Below are 18,684 nucleotides of genomic sequence, written 5' to 3'. Positions count from 1 at the left end.
GTTTTTTTTTTTTTTTTTGTAAGGTCGCCGGTCGGAAAATTTTCCGGCCGGCGACCTTGCTGGGGAAGACAAAAAGAAGAGAGTTTTTTTTTTTTTTTTTAAGGTCGCCGGCCGAAAAATTTTCCGGCCGGCGAACTTAATCGGAGAAGACAAAGTGAGGTGGAGAGAGAGGGAGGTTAGGTGGAGAGAGAGGGAGGTTAGGTGGAGAGAGGGGTGAGGTGGAGAGAGATAGAGAGAGAGGTGAGGTGGAGAGAGAGAGAGAGATGAGGTGGAGAGAGAGAGCGGCGAGGTGGAAATAAATATGTTTTTAATATTTTTTTTAGAAATTAGGAAGGGTATTTACGCCATTTACATAAAAATAGGGGGTCATATTTGAATTTACGAAAAAAAGAGGACCATAAAAGAAGCTGGTCACAAAATAGGGGGCCATATAAGAATTAACTCTACAAATTAATTCGAGAGGCAGGGGGCAAAACTAAGAAACTAAAATACTAGGACTAAGCGGTAAAAATAACGTAAGAATTTAAGATATCCAAGGCAAGACGGCCTCTGTTGGCCTAGTCGGCTAGTCGGTTCCCCTATCATTTTTGTTGTGTTGCGGGTAGTGCAATATTTGAATGAGAACCGACCTGACAAATGTCTTTCAAGTCGAGGGCAGTGCAGCTAGGATATGTCCTAGCAAGAAAACGCAGGAGGAGACCAGTGCATTAAAACCGGGTACGGTATGGATAAACTTGAAACGAGATATGAGGGCACTACTGTAAATTCACATTTAATTCCCAAAGCCTTCTTTCTCATACGTGGCGTTACATCAGCTTTCACATCATTTCATTATCCAGATTTATTAAAAAAAACTACCATCTTTTTCCATTTTTATTATTTTTATTCACCTTTTATTTTACTCACAAATCTTTCTCCTTCTTCTTCCCTCTTCATCTTCTTCTTCTCTCTGGCCTCTGCTCCGCCCCCATTTTATCACCTGCAATCCTTAACCCTAAAACTTTTCAGGTAATTCATCTTCGAATTGAAAGTATCGTTCTTATTAGATTAACTTAACTGAATCTGTAGTTATTCAGATTTTGGATGCCTAAATCTGTTTTGAAGAAGAAGTTTGTTTGTTCTTTTTGTTTATACAGATTCTAGGTAAGGAGATTTTGAAGAACTTCTGATTTACTAGGTTGATTTGACTGGAGGAACAAGTAGTTTCTTTCATACAATAAAAAAACGTTACTATTGAAGACTTCAGTGTTGGTATTTCATACTTGCTTGTTGATCAAAATGATCTGATTTTTTCGATTCAATACATTTGAGATCGATTGAGTTATTTCATTTTTAGTTTGGAAGGTGGTGATTTTGTCTTGTTTGGTATTCAATGCGAAATTCTGTTCGTTTGTGCTTAAATCTGATTTTATCTTAGGATTTGCATTAGAATTGCTTAAAATTAGGTTTTGGTAAATGGTGTCTGCTAATGATCCCGTTGAGTCTTTCTTTAATTCCCTTAATGCGGTTAAAGAAGTATTTTCACCACTTGAATCTGGATTTCGGCGAGCTGCTAAAGATCTAGAGTTGTGTTGGGAAGCAAGTCAGAGAAATGGTGTTCAAAATCTTGAGTTTTTCCCTAAATTCAATGTTGTTGCTGAGAAACGTAAGGTTGAGAGTTCAACTGTGAAGAAAAAACAGTTTGGAGATGTTTTCAGTGATGAGAGAAAGAAAGGATCACCAACTAGGGTTCATCATCATAAGACGTTTTTAGGGAATTTTTTTCAGAATAATGGAAATAACAACAGTAAAACTACCGACTTAAAGAAGAAAGGATCGAAAGAGAAGGGATATGCTAAAGAGGATGGATCTTGTGTTAATTGCTTACATTTTGCTATGACATGGTCCGTGTTGGTTAACAACTTCGTTCAGGCGATTCCGTCACCTTTTAAAAACGGAAAGAGGCGTTTACAGAAACATTCTGGCAAAGAAAATGCTCCTGCAGATTCATGCAAACAATCATCACTGGTATTTTCTTCCAAATCAAAGCAGAAGAAATCTGAAAATGGATTTGATTCAGCTTTTGAGGATAAGGGGAAGACGATATACAAGGAAGGAGCGATTTTGTCGTTGGAACTCTTAGGTATGCTTTGTGATCAAATTATTCTGAATATTCAGAAATTTGAAGAGGGTATGCAGAAAAGCTATAATAGGGATGGAATAGATGCTTCCTCACATGCCTCTGAAGTTGATCACCTTGGGGTAATTAAGAGTATATTGCAAGGAAGAAAAGCAGATGTCAATGGATTTTTGGGAAATTTGAGATTTGCGAAAGTGGGAGGTGTGCCATCCAGTTTGGTTGGAGCAACTTCAGTCAAGGATGAGGATGAAGCTATTGCACCTAATACAGAGAATAAGGAAGAACCCGAGAATAATAATAATTCAGCGCAAAGGATTGCAAATGGGTTACTTAGTATTCCATTATCAAATGTTGAGCGGTTAAGGTCCACATTGTCCGCTGTTTCTTTGACTGAATTGATTGAGCTTGTACCTCAATTAGGTCGTCCGACTAAGGATCACCCTGACAAGAAGAAGCTATTCTCGGTGCAGGATTTCTTCAGGTACACAGAGGCTGAAGGTATGTAACCTGTAACATCTAAACTCTCTTGTAATTATTGCACAATTTTCTGTTATTTTTATTAAAAAAAATTACTTAATTTTTAACTCCATAGGTTTAGGAATCACAAGTTGCTTGCGTCTTACATAACTCATGATATGTGCCCGATCGTATCGTTACAAGTTAGAAAGTTTGTCTTATTATGTTTATGTCGGAATTTGGCACGCTAAATAGATATTATGCAATTAAAATGAATGAAAAGCACGTTTATTAACTAGGAAAAAATATTTACCAAAAATATGCATGTTTCGCAAAACATCTAATTTGTTGCCATAAGATGGTGCAGTAAAAGGTTCTAGTTTGTCTCGCTGAAATATTGCGACATGCAATGAAAAAACTGATACTGAAGAATCGTGTCTTTTAAGGTAGAATTATATAACATGCAGCTTATTCCTTCATTCATGCGTTTCTAATTTAAACCAATTAAACAACCGTATGTGCTTATAGGAAAGCGCTTCTTTGAAGAGCTGGATAGAGATGGTGATGGACAGATAACTATAGAAGATCTTGAAATTGAAATGAGAAAGAGAAGATTACCACCTAAATATGCTCGTGATTTTATGCGGCGCACGAGAAGTCATATCTTTTCTAAATCAGTTGGGTGGAAACAATTTTTATCATTCATGGATCAAAAGGAACCAACCATTCTTCGAGCTTATACTACTCTTTGTTTGAGCAAGTCTGGGACTCTGCAAAAAGGCCAAATCCTGACATCCTTGAAGAATGCAGGACTTCCAGCCAATGAAGAGAATGCTGTTGCTATGATGCGCTTTTTGAATGCGGATAGTGAAGGATCTATCTCTTATGGCCACTTTCGGAACTTTATGCTTCTTCTACCTTCTGACCGGCTCCAAGATGATCCTCGGTAAGAGGTTTTTTTATTCATGAAAGATTCATTTCTTTCCTAGTATTGTATGGTTTGAGGTTCAAATGATAGATTCATTTTTTATTCTAGGATTGTATGGCTTGAGGTTCAAATGAAAATTGTGTGAACGAAAATTATCTGCAAGCTTAGCTCTCATCTAGTATGGATGTTAAAGCCCTTCATCTACTAGTTTCTTCATTTAGTAATGTAAGCGGTATAAGATAACCTTGTTGTGCTTAGTTTTTCCTTTTCGAGGTGTTAGGTTTGATATCTTCAAGAGGCTTGTGTAAAACCATTGTAATAAGTAACCTTCCATATTACTTTGAGTTCATTCCGATACATCGTTAACTAAAATTGCAAAAAGAAATTGGAGGAGTCCACGTTTTTATACGGGCGTAGAAGTATTTCTGTTACCTTTATGATAGGTTGGTTTCTTTGATCTGGAACACAGAAAAAATTTAGTAAGTTGATCTCCTTTCCGGAATGATGTACGAGTAAAAGAAACATGGTTTTTTTTATGTGATTATGAGTATCTCTAAAATGTGATACATTATACTAGTAAAGTTGTTGTACAGTGACTTGCTTTCTTGCTGGTCTTTTTCATTTAAAAGTTGATTTTGGAGCAAGATTCACTGCTTTCCAACTTTACCTAAATTATCATTGGGGGTCTTTGAGGTGCGAAGTTTCTGATATTTCCTTATGGGCAATGAGTTATGACTGTGTAAGATTTCCCCAAAGTACGAAGACTCAAGAGTCAAAGAGGACATATCTTGTTCTGCACGTTGAGAGCCAGCACTGGAGCTATTATCAGCACTTAGTTCGTCAATAATTGATGATAAAATTGAACTTATAAATTCAACATCACATTATTTAAGCATTATTGCTAAGAATCAGAAAGCTACTGCAGGACTATAACCATTGTGTAGAGTCGTATCATACTTGGCCTTTACTGGTAGGGGTAAATATACAGTTAAGTTACATATTTGGCACATATAGGGGCAGTTTTTTATCATTTTTTTTTTTTTCTTGTTTTCATTTTTTCTGTTGTACATCCTTTTTCGGAGTCAAAACTTCCGATTCCTGTTATTTTCCACTATTCATTCAAAGAGCTTTTCGAATTTAATGTGATCAATACTTTAAGATGTATGTGTGTCGCATCTGTCTGAAAATTATATTTATAATTTGCATATTCCTGATCACGAGCATTTCTCATGTAGGGAGTAAATGTTATATGATACTGATCCACTAATAGACACAAGTATGGATTTTATTTACAGGAGTATATGGTTTGAAGCTGCTACAGTTGTTGCTGTTCCTCCACCTGTGGAAATACCTGCTGGAAGTGTTTTGAAGGCAGCTTTGGCAGGGGGCCTTGCTTGTGCGCTTTCTACTTCTGTACTTTACCCAGTCGATACAATAAAAGTTAGTTCTTTATCTCTTACTTGATGATGCCATATTGCCAGTACATGGCGATATCTGTATTGGTGGTAAAAACCTAGGGTACAACCTTGATCACTTCTGAAGGAATTCTGTTTCCAAAAAAGTTATTTTCTACAATGGTTGTTAATGAATTTATTTTGAAAATTTATTTTAGTTTGAAAATTTCTTGTGGTTGATTATTACAATGGTTCAATGGTATACCAGACCCGGGTACAAGCATCTACATCATCTTTTCCAGAAGTAATTGCGAAGCTTCCTCAAATTGGAATTCAGGGATTATATAGGGGATCCATTCCAGCAATTCTTGGTCAATTTTCAAGGTTAGCTTCTGATCTTTAGTTTCTATGTGGAAAGCTTTTGGGTTTTGCTCACTTTTATCATCTCCACAGCCATGGATTACGGACTGGAATCTTTGAAGCAAGCAAGCTTGTACTGATAAATTTTGCTCCTACCCTCCCTGCACTTCAGGTAACAATTGGAACTCATAATTCTATATCAGGTTATGTTTACATGTTTCTCTCGTTATCTCAACCGATTTCTTTCGGAATTCCACTTTGAGGTGAAAGCATTCTAAACTATTTTTCAAAAACTTGCGTTATTCTGAATGCTTTTAATTTCCCCCCATTTTAACTACCAGTAGGAAGGCACTTATGTAGAGAATTACTGGTCTGATAGTGTATGATATCGAAACCCATAGTTGCAAATCTGAACTTCATGAGTTTCATTATTTATGAAACTTAAATTTTATCGACATGTTCAATTAGGTGCAATCCATCGCATCCTTCTGCAGCACATTCTTGGGAACTGCAGTACGAATACCATGTGAAGTCCTGAAGCAGCGGTTACAAGCTGGCCTTTTCAACAATGTCGGGGAAGCAATTGTTGGTACTCTACATAAAGATGGTGTTAGAGGTTTCTTCCGTGGGACTGGTGCTACTCTTTTCAGGGAGGTTCCTTTCTATGTTGCTGGCATGGGTCTCTATGCTGAGTCCAAAAAGGTACTTGGCCTTTATATAGACGACTACGAAGTACTAACATATAAACTTTCTTTATTCACCTCATAATTTTCAATAGTATATAATGTTTACATAACTAAAATCTCTCTTTAAGAAACCATAGATCTTTTTTGCTTTCTTTCATTAATTGCAGAACTGTGTTCATGTCTTACCATTTGCTCGTATGACCTCTAGTTACAAGTGTTACTTTTAAGCTTTGTTATGTTGTTAGGTATCTGTATTTTGTATGTTAGGGTATATGTCTCCTGTATTCTATTCGCGGTGCCTTTTGCCCTCCTTTCCTAGATATTATGTTTTCTATGATGCATGTACCACAAATATATTACACTCCATGCAATTCCATTTCCGCGAGACTTAAAATTTTAAACATTTTAACTAGTTAACTAAAACTCTTGTGGTTGACCTCTCAACTAGCTTTGATCAGATAAATTTACAAATATTGGGTGAAATTAAAGGTTATTAAATTGAATTTGAGTATCCAAAAATGTGACTGCCAATCCGGTAACGACTTATGACTGACCTAATCTGTTTTTTAAGGGCGTTCAACATCTTCTGAGGCGGGAACTGGAGCCATGGGAGACAATACTTGTTGGGGCAGTATCTGGTGGACTTGCTGCTGTTGTTACAACTCCATTCGATGTGATGAAGACGAGGATGATGACAGCTCAAGGTCGTTCAGTTCCAATGACAATGGTGGCAATGTCGATTCTTCGTCACGAAGGACCACTTGGTTTATTCAAAGGAGCAGTTCCAAGGTTTTTCTGGATTGCACCATTAGGTGCCATGAATTTTGCAGGATATGAACTTGCAAGAAAGGCCATGGACAAAACTGAAGAACCCACAACATCTGATCAACTTCAACAAAAGAAACTTGCTAATGCTGGGTAATTGTCTAGGATATACACCATCCTCAACACTTGTTTATTTAAGGATGATAATCACTTTTAACTGTGTCAAGGTGGAAGGATTAGAACTTTTTGTAATTTCATCCATCTTTATTCGTCGATATTTCTCGAAAAGACTTAAAATGCAAACTTTTTTGTTTGCTTATTTTGCTTTAGAAGGATTTTGTTGTTTAACAGTTGGGAGTCTTTTTGCCTATGTTGTAGTTGACTCAAGTTTTGGGAAAGAGCTAAGTGAACAGATTAGTAAACAGTTAGTTTTTTGAGCATAAGCTGTTGCTTCAACTATTTATGTACATTTATTTCACAACATTTTTTTGAAAAAAGAAGGTAAAGTTTGGATCATAGTTTGTCCTGTAGAAAGATAAGATATTGAGGAGTGACTTGAGAATTCTCTCAACAAAAATGAAAAAAGGTACTTGAGAATTACTCAGAAAGGCTGACTAGAGGATGAGAACATGCGTGTATGTAGGAAGAGTATGGTGTTACTGAGAAGTTTCAAGCCCTAGCAATTCATTTTCTTCTTTTGTTGGTTAGACTATGAATGTAACTGCCTTAATCAAATGGACTTGGTTTCGGTTTTAAACTAGTGAGCCGCAAATAAACAACTGATTTCGGAGTCGGTATAGATTTCGGGTTAGATTCATCAAGAAAAGAAAAAGAAAACACTTTAACATGAAACTGATCAGAGTTAGATTAATTAAGAAAAGAAAAAGAAAACATTTTGACATGAAACTGAGGGTGGTATGACTATGGCCTGTGTAGGCTTGCTGCTTTTCGCTGTAGCTTGCTGGTCCATGGAAGAGGGCATTTCCATCACGAAGGATTCAATCCAGCCACAGGTTTTCACCCACGGCTACCTTGTTAAGGCCTCACCCAGGTCGAAGACGCGGCAATAAGACTACACTTAGATATTGAATTCCTACACTCGCTGCAAAAACGCTACGTAGAGTAAGAAGCACTATTGTGCTGCCTACACAGGCCTAGTCTCGCTATCTCTCAGAAAACTTCATACATGACGGCAGCTTGAGCACACACTGCTCTCGCATTCACCTTTAGACTGTTTTGTCCCGCTCAGCCTTTTCTTTTTCACTCCACCATCGTCCTTACTTCTTTTCTATTTCAATAGTTTCCGTTTTGAGCTTAGATTGAAGAAAGACCCTGTCTTCAAAGAAATATGTCTTTCGTACTCCTCATTCTCGCAGGAATCAGGAGAAAGAACGAAAGGACTTAACTTCAGGAACTTAGATTAGCTGGTTACTCTCCTACGAAAATTTGCCTACTCGCTTTTTTTTTTTTATATATATATATAAGCATTCATCAACGGATTCTGCTTCCACTGCCTTACTGATAATTACAAACTAATTATCGTCATCCCAAACCCCTTACAAAGAAAGGTAGGCGTGCAATAAGAGAAGGGTTTGGTTGGTTTAGGGGATTAATTGATTGGGTACCCGAGAACCATAATCTGCTCTAGGAACAGCTTCTACAACGAGTCAACGATAGGCATAAAGGCATGATTAGTTCCATGAATGTCACTGCACTGACCATATTAAACTCCTGCTGGTGTACCTCAAAGTTGGGTTGTACCTTCCTCAGGGAGTAGCCACTTTAAAAATCGACATCAGTCCATAGGGCAGAATTTGACTTAAGCCAAAAAAGGGGTTAGGGCCTTTTCAATGTTCGCCCTGCCGCCCCAAAGGGCAGTGGCCCAGAGCCAAGTATTGAACCGGCTGGGGAGCGACCCAAAGATCGCTAAATGAAAGACCAAAGAGGTTCGTTTTACCCTTTTGCATTATTTCATATGGAATCCTATAGACAGGACAGGAGTAGAAGTGAGTGCTTCTGGTGGATAAGCTTCGACACTCTCAACCTGGTTTGGATCGTTTTCTAAGGATCCGCGTTCTTTACAATCATAAGCTCGATCATGAGGACCCAAATGCTCCAGCCGGAAAAAGATAGGAGAATGACAGAAGAAATTGATCTTTTAATTTAAGTAGGCGTCTCTTTGCTAATGCTCAGTGAACCAGCTCCTGCACAAGCATGGGCAACCTTCCCTTCTTCCGTTATGCTTGTCTTTCCTTAAGAAATGACACAGAGCAATAGAAGGAATAGAGGAAGACAGGTATTCGTGATTCAGAAAGAATAGAAAAAGGCGAGTGATAGACGCCTAGGGGTACACTCTCACTCGGGGAGGTTAGAGTTCCCACTATTTCAAGTAGTCATTTGACTCATTTCTACGCTATATGAAGCTTAGAGTTATAGTGTTGCACATTCAATATTTCGTATTGCAAATCATATCTGTTATAAGCAACGAGACAAAGGGGATACGAACAAGCAACAACATATAGCCCTACCGCGACAGCCCCTTACTAATATAATATAGGCGTTAGTGCATACCCTTTCTTGGTGGGAGGGTTCACTTTGAAACACGTGGAACGGGACGTACCAATAGAAGGTGATGAAGATGTCCTAACCATCTTCACTTCAAGTTAAGACCTTTACCTTCTTATCGATGACAACAGAAAAAGCCCAACCCCACGGGTAACATCCTCCCCTTTTGCCATGGGAGTAGCTCATGCCTCAAAAAGAGCTGCTGGGTCATCCTCTCTGTACTAGAATAGCCTCCCTCTCTCTCATCCCAGGCCCCCTCTTAACACTCTCCTTGATCCAGTTAGCGGCTGAAGATCCCCATAGGAAGAGTCGAGCCATTCACTAACGTACTAGCCTTGAATCCTACTTAGAAGACCATCCCGGTCGACTTAGTAAGGCACTAGCCAGACTTCTTCCTCTTTCATCCGGCGAGAGGAAGGCTCTCTAACTTCAAAAGCAGAAGCACCTAAGCAGAGGCTTAACCAAGAGGGATTTCCCACTCTTTCTCTCTCTCTGAGACATGCTTAGTTACGTCGCAAGATTTTAGAGAGAAATATATAGTTACATAGTGAGATGGACAGAGAGGGAGTGAGATTCAGAGACAAATATATTTACATAGAGAGAAGGAGGGAGAGAGAGAGACAGAGAGAGATTAGAAAGTTTATTTCAATCAAGTAAATTTTTGAGCTGAAAAATAATTATTCTCCTAAACTAATGTTAGATTGACTAAGTTTGATGGGACACTTTCCTTTATGCAGCCTCCACCTTCATTTTGCTGCCCAGGTTCCAGTTTCATTTTTGAGTTGTTCTTTTGAACAAAAAATAACGAAGCACTGTTAGGTTTAAATGATACTCATGGTAAATATTTTTCTGAACAAACAACACTCAATTCTATAAAGAAGAAAATGTCCTCAAAACATGGATTAATGAAACCCAAACTCTTTGACAATCAGAAATGTGAAGTGAAGGTTCTCATTTGGACCTTTTATTTTCGAAATAACCAGGCAACTAGGTTTAAATAAAAAAATCCACACATTTCGTGCCTATGTCACTTGCAGTTTAGAGTCTTCAGACTACCTCAACAACGTTTAGGAAGATAAAATCAGTAACCCCAGTAATCGTTCCTGATTTCATCATCAAACTTCTTCTTCAGCTCAGGATGCTTCTCAAAGTATTCATTTGCAGTCATGGTGCTGATTTTTTTCTGTTAAAACGCACAAAGGGTTCAGAAGACAATCAACTAACGAAAATGGAAAAATCCCACAACGCATAAGAGGAGACAAATTGTAAAATGAAAAGTTAGTGTCATCTTTCCAACCTTCATTTCTTGAACTTCAGCTATCTCCTTTTCCAGTCTTTCAGACTCTTGTAACGATTTCTGTTCTGCTTCTTTCAGTTCCACCAACTAGAGCAAAGGACAATCAACATCGTTATATCTAAGAAAGGCTAGAAAATGTTAAGAAAAAGAAGGTAGGGTAATGTTGGTTCATACCAGTGACTCGAATTTTGGTTTGTATTGAGGAGTGACTGTATCTACATACTTGGGTACCTGAATGCCTGCATTTCGAGAAATCTCAGCACAACACCAAACAAAAAGTTCAAAAGAAAGAAGAAAAGGTGCCATGGTTGAAACTAATAAGAAGAGAAACCCTAGTAGGTCATTCAAATTAGTAAACCAGATGGATCTCAGCCAGTGTTTCAAGTAACTAAATTCGTCAATTACATATTACTGACGGATAAATGTCTGAAACCAGAGAAAATTCACAAAAATAATATGAATTGGATTTGATTTGTAAATTTTAAGTTCATGCATTTGCAGTGTGCTTTTGCTTCTGCAATTTATTACAGATGCTATTGAGTATTCGTGAATCACCACCGAAAAGTAAATTGTTAATTAGTGTTCCGTGCTCAAAATAATCAGATCATAAAGAGAGAAAAAGGAACAAATGGAGTGAAAATTCCCAAACAAATGACAAAGGAAAAAAGAACTTACTGTCAAAAGCCTCCTTGTACATATCCACCAAACGAGGGCCAATTCCTTTTCTATAATATTCCCAATCGATGGGTTCAGGCTCCTACAGAATGCGACAACATTCTTAAATGTTAGAAATCAATAACCAAAGTGAAAAAAGCCAGCAATGAATCATAAATAGCGAAAGCGGATGCATCAACTGCTAAATACACAACTTTTGTAATTCCGACGGCCCTGGATAAGCTTTTGAAATCCCATCAGCAATGTCAATTAAGAAATGATTCTCAGATAAAATTTCAGTAACGGTAAAAGTAGAAATAGACATACGGGCGTTTCCAGTGAAACTTCATCAAAATTTTCGGAGTTCCTTCAATCCAGAAAGAGATTTGCAACTAATTCACAAGGTTTCTTTGGGTATCTTTTTAAATAGCAATCCACATATGGAGGCAATAAGAAGCAACTGATCCTCTAAACCTAGTTCTATATGATATTTTTTCTTTTCTTTTAATAGCATTAACAAATATCCTCCTGTTGATTTACACCTAAAATACCAGCTTCCATTACCCATCTAAATATGACCCAAACATTAAGGATTAGGTTATGCAAAACCAATGAGCCCTAAAACTTAAAGGCCTAAAATTAAGCAACATTCCATTAAGACATAGAAAGAAGGTACATTTACATTATAAAAATCTCATTTTTAACAGCAATATAGTGAAAAACCTAAACCTTTTGAATCTAATCTGATGGATTATAAGGTCGTTAATCTGATCAATGAATTATTTTTCTTAAGAGGTACTGAAATCGAAATAAGGATCATTACCCTTTTATCAAAATCGAAACCCAAATTTCAAATACCCAATCAGGATCGATTCTAATAATAAAAAATAAAAGAAGATCCGGATCTATTAGAGAGAGAGAGAGAGTATACCTGGCTGAACTTGGTCTGAAGGGTGGAGTTGACCTCATCGAAAGCGCGACGGAGAGAAGCGAATTCCTTACGAGCTTCTTCAGTGACTAGTAGCTTAGCCATGGCATCCCAATCGATACCCTTCGATGCCTTCACGGCAACATCTGCGATTTTCTTTCCAGCGCCACTCATCCTTTTTCTCTCTCTAAACTCTTCTTGTTCTTCTTCTTCTTTTTCTCTCTCTAAAAACCAGAACTATTGAAGGAAGGAACGAACGCTGCTCTCTTTCCCAACACAAAGCGATCAGATTGATGGATCGTTTGATGGGCTTATGGACCTATGGGAGTGAATTGAGTCTAGGATCCTTCATGGGCTGTTTTCATTTCAGGCCCAAAAATTAACAGATAAAGCCCAACTAGTCATCTCATAACAAGAGTCTCTTGAAGACTGGCTTTCAGGGGTCCTTTGCAAATTCTAATGGCAGACCGTTTGAACGGTTTTCTCAGTGATGCTTTACGGGACGTGTCTTCGATGTGTAGTTGAATTGTTGTAAGTGTTTGATAATACATCCTCAAGAGGCCAACGACGTCAAAAGTAAACGATTTTGTGTGATATTTTTCTACCATGAAAAGTACCCGTAGATCGTCCTTCACGTTATTTCCTAACACAAAAGTTTACTTGATTGAAAATTTTGTCTCCTCTGTTCCTCGCTCTATTTCTTGTTGCTCATTGTCTCTCTCTTTCTCTCCTGTTTTCGTCCTCCTCTCTCAATGTTTCTCTCGCTTTCTTCTTTCCCTCTTACACACCTCCTACTCACCATCTCTCTCATTCTCTCTCTCTCTCACTATTAGTGTTCCCCTTCGCTTGAACCAAACTCCGAAAAAGGTCTCCAACGAAACCTTCCTTGAGGCCTTCTGGCGATGGTTTAGAGTGACATATAAAGAGTAATATATAGTAACATAGTGAGAGAGAGAGAGAGATTAGATTTGTGAGATATATATTGAGAGCGAGAGGGTCAGAGACCGCGCGAGAGAGATAAAGAGAGAGACAGAGGGGAGGGGGGAGAGATGGTGAAACAGAGAACGGGAGGGAAAAGATGAAGATTAGGAGGCTTATTTCAATGAAGTAAATTTTTAGGCTAAAAATAAATATTCTTAAGTCAACATTGATTGAATAAATTTTGATGCTCATCAGACTTTTCTTTATGCCCCAAAGCCTCCGTCTTAGTTTTGCTGCCCAGGTTTCAGTTTTGTTTTTGAGTTGTTCTTTTGAACAAGAAATAAGAAAGCAGTGTTAGGTTTAGATGATACCCATGGTAGATAATTTTTCTGATCAAACAACACATAATTCTATTGAGAAGAAAATGTTCTCAAACATGGATTAATGAAACCCAAACTCTTTTGACAATCAGAAATGTGAAGTGAAGGTTCTCATTTGGACCTTTTATTTTCGAAATAACCAGGCAACGGGGTTTAAACAAAAAAAATCCACACGTTTTCATGCCTATGTCACTTGCAGTTTAGAGTCTTCAGACTACCTCAAAGACGTTAAGAAGATAAAATCAGTAACCCCAGTAATCGTTTCTGATTTCATCATCAAACTTCTTCTTCAGCTCGGGATGCTTCTCAAAGTACTCATTTGCAGTCATGGTGCTGATCTTTTTCTGTTAAAATGCAGAAGGGGTTCAGACCATCAACTAACGAAACTGGAAAACCCACAACTCATAAGAGGAGACAAATTGCAAAATGAAAAGTTAGTATTATCTTTCTAACCTTCATTTCTTGAACTTCAGCGATCTCCTTTTCCAGTCTTTCAGACTCTTGTAACGATTTCTGTTCTGCTTCTTTCAGTTCCACCAACTATAGCGAAGGACAGCCAACATTATTATATCGAAACGAGAGGCTGGAAAAATGTTACAAAAATGAAGGTAGGGAAATGTTAATCGTACCAGTGACTCGAATTTTGGTTTGTATTGAGGAGTGACTGTATCTACATACTTGGGAACCTGAATGCCTGCATTTTTTATAAATCTCAGCACAATACCCACTAAAAAGTTCAAAAGAAATAAATGCCATGGTTGAAACTACAAAGAAGAGAAACTCCAATACGTCATCCAAATTTGTAAACCAGATAGCCTGAGCCAGTGTTTTAAGTAAATATATATGTCAATTACATACTACTGACAGGTAAATGTCTGAAACCAGAGACACTTTCATAAAAATAGTATGGAGTGGATACTTGAATTTGTAAATTGTAAGTTCATGCATTTGCAGTTTGCTTTTGCTTTTGCAATTTAAAACACATGTTATTGAGTGTTAATTTTATATTCCGTGGCTACAAGATTTCAACATTTAGGAGTCTAAACATTTAAGCAGACAAGTATATGATGAATCACCACCGAAAAGAAAATTATTAATTAAAGTTCCATGCTCAAAATAATCAGATAATAAAGAGAGAAGAAGGAACAAATGGGGAGCAAATTCCCAAAAAGATGACGAAGGAAAAACGAACTTACTGTCAAAAGCCTCCTTGTACATATCCACCAAACGAGGGCCAATTCCTTTTCTATAATATTCCCAATCGATGGGTTCCGGCTCCTACAAAATGTGATAATATTTGTAATGTTAGAAATCGATAACCAAAAGCGAAAGAAGGCAGCAACGCCAACGATTCATAAATAGCAAATATGGATGCATCAAACAACTAAAATATTAAGATATAACTGAAATGCTGAAAACTATATCCTATCTGTACTTCCAACGGCACTCGATAAGCTGAAAAACCATCAGCCACGTCAATTAAGAAATGAGACCTCAGATATAGTTTCAGTAATAGTGAAAATAGATATAGACAGATGGGTGTTTTCAGTGAAACTCCATCACAATTACGCAGTTCTTAACTCCAGACAGAGTTTTGCAACTAATTCATTAGGGTTCTTTGGGTATCTTAGAAATACTAATAAGTAATAAAAAAAATAGTTTTTGAAGATTGTATCCTAGTTGTGTAGGAGAATAGCTTTTCTAGATAACTAACCACATATGGAGGCAATAAGAAGCAAGTGATCATCTAAACCTAGTTCTGTATGAGCCTATGAGATTTAACAAATACCTCCTATTGATAGAAACCTAGAAAACTAGCTTTCTTTACCCATCTGAATATGACCCAAATAATATTGAGAATTAGGTTATGCAAAACAAATGAGCCCTAAAAATCGAAACCCAAATTTTCAAATACCCATTCAACACAGAAAACCTGAACATAAATATGAACAGGATCGATTCTAATAATCAAAAATAAAAGAAGAACCAGATCTATTAGGGAGACAGAGGGAGGGATAAGACCTGACTGAACTTGGTCTGGAGGGTGGAATTGACCTCATCGAAAGCGCGGCGGAGAGAAGCGAATTCCTTACGAGCTTCTTCTGTGACTAGAAGCTTAGCCATGGCATCCCAATCGATACCCTTCGATGCCTTCACGGCAACATCCGCGATTTTCTTTCCAGCCCCACTCATCCCTTCTCTCTCTAAACTCTTCTTGTTCTTCTTCTTCTCTCTCTCTCTCTAAAACCAGAACTATGGAAGGAACGAACGCTGCTCTCTTTCCCAACAAAAAGCGATCAGATTGATCGATCCTCCTTTGATGGGCTTATGGACCTACGGGCCTCACATGAATTGGGTCTAGAAATCTTTCATGGCTGTACTCATTTCAGGCCTAACAGTTACCAGCCAAAGCCCAACTTGTCATCTTGTAACAAGAGTCTCTTGAAGACTGACCTTCACGGCCCTTTGCAAATTCTAACGGCAGACCGTTTGCACGTTTTTCTAAGTGATGCTTTACGCGACGTGTCTTCAGGGACGGATCTACATGAAGGCCAAAGGGGGCCATGGCCCCCCTTGACTTATTGCAAATTGATTTAGAAATGTTGATTGTCCTCTGGTTTATCACATAAATAACGTTCAAGTCAAACTCATAACACACATGTAGCGTGGTTGAAATGGTAGAGGTGGTAGTTGTGGATGTTGAGAGACCCGAGTTCGAGCACTGGCGTAGGCTTAATTTTGTCAATTTTTATGATTTTTGGTTGGCCCCCCTTGATTTCTACTCCTAGTTCCGTCCCTGCGTGTCTTCCATGTGTGTAGTTGAATTGTTGAAAGTATTTGATAATGTAATAATTTGTCGGGCTTTAGGCCTCTTCGTTGTCGGGCTTTAGGCCTCTTTCAGTCTCAGTTTAAATTAGGCGGTTATCGTGCTCATTACATCTCTATGATGCATCAATGCCTTGTAACGACTAACGTAAACCGTAGTCGAATTCTCAAAAAAAAAAAAAAAAAAAAAAAAAAAAAAATATCCTCAACAGGCCAACGACGTCAAAAGTAAATGATTGATCATCCTTCATGTTGATTAGGTTAACTTCAGTTATCATAACAGTAAATTCTATGTTTCAGCTACATTAGCGAGGTTAGGCCTGTCCACCAGTCTTTTGTGCAACGGTTGGACACCCCTCTTAAGTCTATGAGGTCGTGGAATCGAGTCTCAGTGCAAGCAGTTCGTCATCAAGATTTATCTTATGTAATGTAGGCTATACATAATGTAATAATTTGTCGGACTTTAAGCCTCTTTGTCGTTGGATTTTAAGGCTCTTTCATTCTTGGTTTAAATTAGACGGTTATCGTGCTTATTACATCTTCATGATGTATCACTGCCTTGTAACGACTGACGTATATCGTAGTCGAATTCTCAAAAAAAAAAAAGCAAAATTAGGCCTAATCTTTTTTATGTTATCATCAGTTTTGTTATACTTCCGGTCCTTAGCTCTATGTTTGGGTACGTCACATGCATAATAGGGTCCTCCTTCTTTGGGTTGAGTGATATCTCCTTTAGGATTACGAATTACGAAGGATAAAGTCATAACTTTTTGATTTTCTTTTCCTCAACTGTATTAGCATTAGACACCATTGTCCTTAGCTCTATGTTCGGGTAAGTCACATGCATAATAGTGTCCCTTCTTTTTGATGAAAAGAAGTATAGAGGCATAATGATATCTCCTTCTTTAGCATAGTGTCCTTCTTTAGGCCTAGTGATATCTCCTTTAGGATTACGAATTACGAGGTATAGAGGCATAACCTTTTCATTTTCTCTTCCTCAGCTGTATTAGCATAGACACCATTGATGCAACAACTTTTGAGGTCTTTTCCTCTACCTTAATTCGAAGGATTAGAGCATCTCCAATGCAACACTCAACAAAAACTCAATTAATCCAATGTGTCAAGTATGAGTTGAGTTTCTCTCTCCTAAGTTGCACTATTGAGATGCTCAATTCAAAATTCATCTCCAATGCAACACTTAAAAAAAACTCAACATTTACTTTAGATTTGTTTTTGGTTCTTATTTTAATATATAACATGTTGATGTTAACCAATTGAGATACAACAATAAATGTTGAGATACTCAAAAGAAAACTCAATTGTTGAGTTTTCTTTTGAGTATCTCAATATTTATTGTTGCCACATCATATTAAGATTCTAGTTGAGTGTTGCATTGGAGAGTGTTTTTTGTCAAAAATTCAAATAGTCCTATGTGTCAAATTAAGTTTTGTAACTTGAGTGTTGCATTGGAGATGCTCTTAGATAAACGCATATCTATGTCTTTCCTCCTGTGCAGGGCGGCCCCACATAGGGGTCGTGGGGTCACGTGTCCCCAAGGATCCGGAGTCACAAATAATTTCTTCTAGAGCGGCACAAAGTTAAAGTGTTTGTGATGCTGTGTTGTTGTCAAATAAAATTAAACACATATATTTCACATGAAAAAGAATTTGGTTACTTGGTTGAAGAATGATATGCTAGATTTGGTTGACAAGGGTTCGAAGCCCCCCCCCCCCCCCCCCCCCCCCCTCCCCACTTATCAATTTTTTAAGTTCTTCACTTTAACTTTTTGTCCTTAATTTTCTAGACTTATATTTTTGTAATCAACATTCCATCGTGTGAATTATTTCTTTGTCTCCATATACTTTTATATCCTATTTTGTCTTTGACTTTCTTAATGCATCTTTTATCTCTAACTCTTATCTCTCCTTAACTTCTTTAACTAACATAAATTACGAGGATTTTGTTTTAGATAAAAAGACTCTCATCTTTTTATACATAATTTTTTATGTAATTTAAATAGTATGACTAATTATCTATATTGAGATTATTATTAAAATATTTCACATGTTAGTCACATGCACTTCGTTGAGAATGTCCTCATAACATTTTACCAAAAAATAAATAAATAAAAGGTTACGAATTTGAACACCACATGTCCACCATCCTTTGGTGTAACGGTTGGACACCCCTCTTAAGACCATGAGGTCGTGGGATCGAGTCTCGGTGGAAGCAGTTGCCATCAAGATTTATCCTATGTAATTTAGGATATGAATAATGTAATAATTTGTCAGGCTTTAGGCCCCTTTCATTCGCAGTTCAAATTAGGCGGTTATCGTGTTCATTACATCTCCATGATGCATCTATGCCTTGTATCGATTTACATAGACCATAGTCGAATTCTCAAA

At 37.5% G+C, this 18,684-nt stretch overlaps 3 protein-coding genes across 3 annotated transcripts; 1 reads left to right on the top strand and 2 right to left on the bottom strand.

Annotated features, from left to right (window-relative positions):
- Positions 1 to 576: 576 nt before the first annotated feature.
- Positions 577 to 7,148, top strand: LOC147550091 (uncharacterized). The gene is made up of 8 exons (XM_086666093.1): positions 577 to 1,008; positions 1,137 to 2,617; positions 3,104 to 3,521; positions 4,799 to 4,943; positions 5,166 to 5,281; positions 5,351 to 5,429; positions 5,726 to 5,959; positions 6,515 to 7,148. The coding sequence occupies exons 2-8, from the start codon at positions 1,456 to 1,458 to the stop codon at positions 6,863 to 6,865; spliced, it is 2,505 nt and encodes an 834-aa protein (XP_086522219.1). The 5' UTR covers positions 577 to 1,008; positions 1,137 to 1,455; the 3' UTR covers positions 6,866 to 7,148.
- A 2,969-nt stretch (positions 7,149 to 10,117) lies between these two features.
- LOC147550090 (ATP synthase subunit d, mitochondrial) lies at positions 10,118 to 12,476 on the bottom strand. Its single transcript, XM_086668968.1, has 5 exons — positions 12,156 to 12,476; positions 11,246 to 11,327; positions 10,745 to 10,809; positions 10,571 to 10,657; positions 10,118 to 10,456 (listed from the first exon to the last, which is right to left on the bottom strand). Exons 1-5 carry the CDS (start codon positions 12,324 to 12,326, stop codon positions 10,355 to 10,357), a joined length of 507 nt encoding a protein of 168 aa, XP_086525094.1. The 5' UTR covers positions 12,327 to 12,476; the 3' UTR covers positions 10,118 to 10,354.
- A 981-nt stretch (positions 12,477 to 13,457) lies between these two features.
- Positions 13,458 to 15,752, bottom strand: LOC147550089 (ATP synthase subunit d, mitochondrial). The gene is made up of 5 exons (XM_086669279.1): positions 15,476 to 15,752; positions 14,650 to 14,731; positions 14,083 to 14,147; positions 13,907 to 13,993; positions 13,458 to 13,797 (listed from the first exon to the last, which is right to left on the bottom strand). Exons 1-5 carry the CDS (start codon positions 15,644 to 15,646, stop codon positions 13,696 to 13,698), a joined length of 507 nt encoding a protein of 168 aa, XP_086525405.1. The 5' UTR covers positions 15,647 to 15,752; the 3' UTR covers positions 13,458 to 13,695.
- Between the last annotated feature and the right edge of the window lie 2,932 nt (positions 15,753 to 18,684).

Source organism: Eschscholzia californica, unplaced genomic scaffold, assembly GCF_041429995.1.
Source record: "Eschscholzia californica isolate CP2 unplaced genomic scaffold, dmEscCali1.0.p SCAF_3, whole genome shotgun sequence".
NCBI lineage: Eukaryota > Viridiplantae > Streptophyta > Magnoliopsida > Ranunculales > Papaveraceae > Eschscholzia > Eschscholzia californica.
This window is presented reverse-complemented; position numbering and strand designations above follow the sequence as displayed.

Coding starts and splice junctions, on each gene's coding strand:
- LOC147550091 (XM_086666093.1), top strand. CDS start 1,456: ATGGTGTCTGCTAATGATCCCGTTGAGTCTTTCTTTAATTCCCTTAAT. Junction 2,618..3,103: donor CAGGTACACAGAGGCTGAAG/GTATGTAACCTG, acceptor ATGTGCTTATAG/GAAAGCGCTTCTTTGAAGAG. Junction 5,282..5,350: donor ATTCTTGGTCAATTTTCAAG/GTTAGCTTCTGA, acceptor TCATCTCCACAG/CCATGGATTACGGACTGGAA.
- LOC147550089 (XM_086669279.1), bottom strand. CDS start 15,646: ATGAGTGGGGCTGGAAAGAAAATCGCGGATGTTGCCGTGAAGGCATCG. Junction 13,994..14,082: donor AACCAAAATTCGAGTCACTG/GTACGATTAACA, acceptor CCTTCGCTATAG/TTGGTGGAACTGAAAGAAGC. Junction 13,798..13,906: donor CTGAAGTTCAAGAAATGAAG/GTTAGAAAGATA, acceptor GCATTTTAACAG/AAAAAGATCAGCACCATGAC.
- LOC147550090 (XM_086668968.1), bottom strand. CDS start 12,326: ATGAGTGGCGCTGGAAAGAAAATCGCAGATGTTGCCGTGAAGGCATCG. Junction 10,810..11,245: donor GTACAAGGAGGCTTTTGACA/GTAAGTTCTTTT, acceptor CTCGAAATGCAG/GCATTCAGGTACCCAAGTAT. Junction 10,457..10,570: donor CTGAAGTTCAAGAAATGAAG/GTTGGAAAGATG, acceptor GCGTTTTAACAG/AAAAAAATCAGCACCATGAC.